At 49.7% G+C, this 6,529-nt stretch overlaps 1 protein-coding gene across 1 annotated transcript in view; it reads right to left on the bottom strand.

Annotated features, from left to right (window-relative positions):
* Positions 1-498: 498 nt before the first annotated feature.
* Positions 499-6,529, bottom strand: part of GCM1 (glial cells missing transcription factor 1) — a 26,002-nt gene continuing 19,971 nt past the window's right edge. Inside the window, exons 3-5 of the mRNA XM_056108992.1 lie at positions 5,740-5,852; positions 4,028-4,156; positions 499-1,251 (exon numbers count right to left, since the gene is read on the bottom strand). Coding sequence (XP_055964967.1) covers positions 499-1,251; positions 4,028-4,156; positions 5,740-5,852 — 995 coding nt within the window. The remainder of the gene's footprint in view (positions 1,252-4,027; positions 4,157-5,739; positions 5,853-6,529) is intronic.

The raw sequence follows: 6,529 nt of genomic DNA, 5'->3' as shown, positions 1-6,529 counted from the left end.
AGTATTCCAGCACAGGCATGTGCTAGCATTCATCACTTAAAAATAGGCATGAGTTCTGTGAAATGCATAGTTAGTTGATTGTGTCCATGTTTGAATATTGTCTGGTATACTTACCTAGATAGCATGACCCCCTACACCTATCTACATGGCATACCCTGTTAGGACCACCTGCATACGTGTGATGTCTTATTGACCAAAATGTCATTATAGGATGCTCGCACATAAATACATGTATCTATACCTCTTTATTCATCATTCTTTGAGGGACACTTAGGTTTTTCCATTGTTGCCATATCTTGGCTAATTAATTGCAAATAGTGCGGAAACAAATATGGCTATATCTTTTCAAGTTAGCAATATTTTTTTTCTTTTTTTAAATAAATGCTTCCAGGTGGCCTAGTTGAACCACTTCTATTTATACATACTGATTTTTGAAGGCTCCTCCCTCCTGTTCTCGGTGGAAGCCACCTTGCATTTCCACCTGCTGCCCCCAGGGGTTCAGATTTGGGTCATTAAAGGACAGAGGTTCAAAAGCATTTCGTTGTTGCAGTGATCCAAACCCACGCACCTCATTTCTTCATCCAAGCCCCATTTGCCGCTCTTGCTTGGCAGGGAGTACTGATGGTGAGGATGAGAGGTGTAAGTGAGGAGAAAGGGGTCCTCCTGGGGCGAGTGGCAGAGGGTCGAAGAGCAGTAGGTGTTAAAATCCACATGCACCTTCTCTTCATAAAGATCACCTCCTGGGTTGGGCCACAGTGGGTGGCAGCTTGTTTTCACGGCGGGTGTTTCCACTGCAATCTGCTGGGGAAAGGGCTCGGTGGCGGTCGCGTTCTGGGAAGGGGCGAAGTCATAAGACCAGCTGGTCAGCGGGAACGGGTAACTGGGACAGCAGTTGTCGCTAAGAGGACTTCTCCCCAGGGTGGAGCTCTTATTCCACGCTTGCAGGTCACCGTAGTCGGGAAACACTCCAGAGGCCGACGGCTGAAGGTCTCCGCTGCTGTAGACCCTGCTGCTGGAATACCTGCATTTCTCATAGAACTTCGTGGGGCCCAAGGGGGAGGTGGGGTCCGCTAGATCAGCAGGACCCCCCAAACCGTAAGTCTTAGGGAAGGAGAAACAATCATTCAGGGACTTCTGCTGGGGGGCGTTAGCTATTAAGTGTCCACCGTAGCTGCCGGGCAATTGGACACCTTCCTGGGAAGACCAAGTTAAAGGTAAACTCCCCCAACTCGGTGTTTCGCCTGGAAAAGACTGGAAAGGAAAGCAAAATGCTCGTGGTTAATAGATTAAGCAACAGGACACAGCCCTCCTTGGCATCCCCAAGTTACTCTGTACAAATTAAGCACCTTGTCCAAGTTTCCTCATTCCTTACATACTTGAAGCACAAGCACACAAGGCAACTTGGCGACAGCCACTCAGACCCTGAAAGCAGCCAAGGCCGTGTCTGTTTCCATTCCAAAAGCCCTCTGCTCCCTCTGAATGGGCTTCCTTGTGCGCAAGGAACACTCAGTGTGCTTCAAGTTTAGGCAAATCTGGTCCTCTCGTTGCTTCTAATTGTGAGAAGTGTTAGGAAGTGCTATTTGAATAAATGTGACCCAGCAGATGGGGCTGAGTGTGAGAACTGCTGAGAGGGACCAACAAGTGGGAGCCCTGCGCTCAGTCCCCAGGGTCCTCCTAAGCCCGACCAGGAGTGGATTCCAAGCATCTCCAGGTGTGGATCCCAAACCCAAAATAAATAAAAATCAAGGCGTTCTGGGGGTGTGGCCCAAGTGGCAGAACACATGTCTTGAATGTGAATGGCTCTGAGTTTGATCCCCGACACTGCCAGTGTGGCTCCAGGCCTGAGGAAGTCCTGTTTATTGGGGAGCCACAATAGAAGGAAGAAAGAGAGAAAGAAAACAAAGAACGAGAAGAAGAAAGAAAAAGAGAGAAAGAGAAAGAGAAAAGGAGGAAGGAAGGAAGGAAGGAAGGAAGGAAGGAAGGAAGGGAGGGAGGGAGGGAGGGAGGGAGGAAGGGGAGGAAGGAAGGAAGGAAGGGAGGGAGGGAGGGAGGGAGGGAGGGAGGAAGGGGAGGAAGGAAGGAAGGAAGAAAGGAAGGAAGGAAGGAAGGAAGGAAGGAAGGAAGGGAGGGAGGGAGGAAGGAAGGAAGGGAGGAAATGAGGAAGGGAGGGAAGGAAGGAAGGGGAGGAAGGAAGGAAGGAAGGAAGGAAGGAAGGAAGGAAGGAAGGAAGGAAATGAGGAAGGGAGGGAGGGAAGGAAGGAAGGGAGGGAGAGAGGGAGGGAGGGAGGGAGGAAGGAAGGAAGGAAATAAGGAAGGAAGGGAAGAAGGAAGGGAGGGAGGAAGGGAGGGAGGAAGAAAGGAAGGAAGGAAGGAAATAAGGAAGGAAGGGAGGGAGGAAGGGAGGGAGGAAAGAAGGAAGGAAGGAAGGGAGGGAGGGAGGGAGGAAGGAAGGGGAGGAAGGAAGGAAGGGGAGGAAGGAAGGAAGGAAGGAAGGAAGGAAGGAAGGAAGGAAGGGAGGAAATGAGGAAGGGAGGAAGGGAAGGAAGGAAGGGAAGGAGAGAGGGAGGGAGGGAGGGAGGGAGGAAGGAAGGAAATAAGGAAGGAAGGGAGGAAGGAAGGGAGGAAGGAAGGGAGGGAGGAAACAAGAGAGAGGGAAGGATAGAGGAAGAAAGGAGAGAGGGAGGAAGTAAAAAGGGAGAAACAGAGAAAGCTGTCAAGCGACAGCCCTAAAGATTCCCATTGCACTGTACTCTCAGGAGTTCTCTGCCTCTCATCATCAGTTCTCTGACATCACAATCATCGTCCTCGTCATCACCACCAGTTTCCTTTTTTAGTCTATTTGGAATCTGAGAGGCTGGAGGTTGCTGCTGGCACATTGTTTCCCTCAATAGAGTGTTTTCTGCCATTGTGGGAATTTTGCTGAATCACCAATTAAACTTTTGGAGTGCAAAGTGGTCGGATCTTCATCAATGGGGCAAGTATATTGTCCTAAAAATCACCAGGAAAGAATCTGCCTGAGGACTGTCTTCCTCTGGCTCAGGCAAGACATGGCGGAGAGACTTGACCAGGTAGAGAGGGGGAAGGAAACGGTCTTCACACGTCTCCTGGCGGGGGGGAAGAGGTGAGGGACTAATCATTGGGCTTTATGGCCTTGTATTTTCCTTCAAGAGAGTCACGTTAATAAATTGCTTTTTATTTCTGGTAGGAGCAAGTGCATCAGGTGAAGGGCCATGCCCGACTCTGTGGTCAGAAGACCATGCAGTGCTCAGAGACCAAAGCATACACTCAGCCCATTGAACTAGCTCCCAGTTCCTCAAGTTGGTATTTTTCTCTGTCAGTTATGTTTAGATATTCCATCAGTGAATCTGCTCTCTGTTCTTTCAAAAAGAAATCTGGAGTCCCAAGCATGAGAAGGTGTGAGAAAATCATGATCCTTGGCTTAAAGGCTAGCCGCATATGCTAGGGGAAAGGGCAGCTCAGACAGAGAAGGGAGCACCAAGTAAAGGATGTTGAGAGGATCCTCCCAGGATGGGAGATGCATGCTGAAAGTAGACTCTGGACCAGACATGATTGCCACTCAGTGCCTCTCTTGCAAACCACAGCACCCAAAAGGAGAGAGAGAACAAAAGGGAATGCCCTGCCGCAGAGGAAGGGTGGGATTGGGGGATGGGGGAGTGGGAGGGTTACTGGGATCATTGGTGGTGGAGAATGGGCACTGGTGGAGGGATGGGTACTCGATCATTGTATAACTGAAACCCAAGAGGAATAATAACCTACCAAGAGGAAATTGAACCCGGGTCGGCCGCATGCAAGACAAACACCCTACCCGCTGTGCTATCGCTCCAACCCCAACAGAAGACATTCTTGGGTGAAAACATACTATGGAGATGGCAGAAACTAAGAGTCAAGACTCAAGGTGGTTTTCTTGGGCAGCAACTTGCTTGCAGAAGCTTTTGTTTCACTCACTTCTCCCCACCGTGAGAGTGCCGTGTGTGTGTGTGTGTGTGGGGGGGGGGGGGGTTGTTACCTTTGTCTCTGGGCTCGCCTTGAGCTTCAGGGAGATGGAGGAAGGGGCCGTGTGCACCCGCTTCATGGCTCTCCTTGCTTCTGCTTCCAGTTTGGTTTCCGGCTTTGGATGATCATGCTCTCCCTTCGACTTTGAGGAGACAAGGGAACAGAAGAAATCAGGAGAGGCAAGGATTATGCCAGTTTACTCTGATCCCTGCACAAGCCTGGCTGTCTACACCAGGCTGGATGCAGTTATTACTCCCAAGCCCACCACTTCCTTACAGACCCGCCTTTGCTTATGATGCTTCTGCCAGTGCTACCTTACACTCGGCCCTGCCAAGTCAGACTCATCGTCAGAGCAAGTCGCATCTGTCGTCTACAGAGGAGGCTGCAGTAAACACATGCTCTCACTCTATCACAGTGCCACCTTGACAAGATACATACCACTCACGGAATCAAACTCTGAGTTGCAAACAGATGTAGGACACGAATGAACCAGCCAAGGTATAAATGGAGAAGCCAAGATTCAAAATTAAAAATGTGCTGGAAGGGCCGGAGCTAGTACGGGAGCGGAGGTGCTTGCCTGGCATGCAGACAGGTGTGTGGTATAACCCGGCACTCAGGTCCCAGAACCCAGAATACCCCCTTGAAAGGTGAAGCCTCAGTTTCCCCCTTTGCCCAATGTCGCTTGTGGTTCCACTTTAGCTAAGTTAAGTTTCACTCAGACTTAATTTTAGACATTCCTACAGATTCTGGGAATCTCTCTGAAACCCACCAGCTCTTCGGCTCAAGAAGACCAAGAGATAATGGACAATATCCAGGGAGATAGTGGAATAAATAACCTAAAAGACCCTAAATGCATACCGAGTGTTAGTCTCAACAACACAGGAGGGCCCTAACTTAATAAGAAATCTCTGTGAAACAAATGGGATTCTTCTGAAACTTTTGCATGATAACGAACAAGAAGACCCAGGTTTTCTATAAAACTTTCACAAAATGAGGCATATTTAATTTAGTCCTTTACTAAATTTCTCCCTTGCTGAGGAGTTTCTCTCTCTTCTACTTATTTTCCCACAGACTTTCATATTTTCTAACTATGAGTCTGAGCCTCTTTATTACTCAATATTTTCATTCTTGAAAATGCTGAAGATCCTGGGAGCCACAGACCAACCCAGAGAGATCCACTGCCACGGCACCAACCTCAGCACTGCTGGCCAAGAGCAAATAAGCAATTGGCTGTGCCTGACAGACAATGATTAGATACCGAAGAATTTCATAAACTGGTTGGGGTGGGAGGTGGAGGGACGGAGGAGCTTGAAATCAACCAGAGAGTGAAGAGTTTAGTCACAAAATTCAGTGAACCCTACATACACGTCAGGACTGAGTCTTAGAGGCCTGGTATGATGTGTGCAGTTTTAGAGAGCTGAGTTAGGGGTTGGAGCCAGGACTCCCTGTCCTGACCACTGAAGGCCACTGATTGCTTCAGTTCTGCAAGAACCAGAGTATAATCTGGTCACTAAGTACTGACCCTGAAGGGCGCAGTCGGCAGTCAAGCTTCCCTGCCTAGGGAGTCTCTGCACCTCTGCTGAGATGTGGGGAACCAACATTCTGTTCCTCATCCATGGGGGCTTCCCCTGAGCATCTCCACTTGGGACTACCTTCTCAGACTTTGGGAATATGCCCCCTACACCAAAGACCAAGGGCCGCTCTGCCCTCTGATGTGAATCCAACCTGGAAAAATATGAAGCGTCCATCGTGCCGCCAGAAGTTGGTGACCGGAAAGCCCCCATGGCCTCGGCAGGGAATCAGCTTCAGGGGCCCATCACAGTTGGGACAGCGTTTCCCTATGGAAGAGCAGAGGACAGTAACCACCTGATGCCCAGTGACATCATCTGAGACTGCGCCCCCCCTGAAGGCGTTAGCCTGGGTTTCCATAAGGGCAGAGGCTAGAGCTGGACACCGTTTTCTGAACTTCTGTCCACTTTACCTGGCCCCTGTCATGCCTTTGTCCTATACTCAAACACTCTGAGAGTAAACGTTTGCTGAGGGCAGACTCATCCACAGGTTACATGGCAGCCCCTCTGGGCAGAAAGTTCCTCCCTTCTTCTTTGCTGATACTTGAAATGCTTTCCAGAGAAGAGGAAAAAATAAATCCATCCCCATCAAGATTAGTGAAAAGGTTCAAGGGACTAAGCACACGGGAGAGAGGACAAAGCTACTAAGTTTTAGGGACTGATTCTGAGAGCAAGAGGTGAAAACAGGCGCATATGCTGCCAGAGCCCATGTCCTGCTTGTGCCCACATGGCCGAGTGAGCAAGTCAGCGAGCGAGCGAGCGAGCGAGAGAGAGTTTGACACCTACCCCCAAAGTGTCACTATCCCTCCACCTTGCCGCGAGGTTCCTTCTCCATCCCCTCCCTCCATTTCATTCTCTCTCTCCCACCCGCATCTCCCTTCCCCATTCCCTCTCTCCATATTTTACTCTCCCACCCTCTCGGTAATTTCAACTCTGCTGTCAGAATC

The sequence above is a fragment of the Sorex fumeus genome, unplaced genomic scaffold, assembly GCF_029834395.1.
Source record: "Sorex fumeus unplaced genomic scaffold, SorFum_2.1 ptg000241l, whole genome shotgun sequence".
Taxonomy (NCBI): domain Eukaryota; kingdom Metazoa; phylum Chordata; class Mammalia; order Eulipotyphla; family Soricidae; genus Sorex; species Sorex fumeus.
The sequence above is the reverse complement of the archived record's forward strand: the minus strand, read 5'-3'. Positions and strand labels throughout refer to the sequence as shown.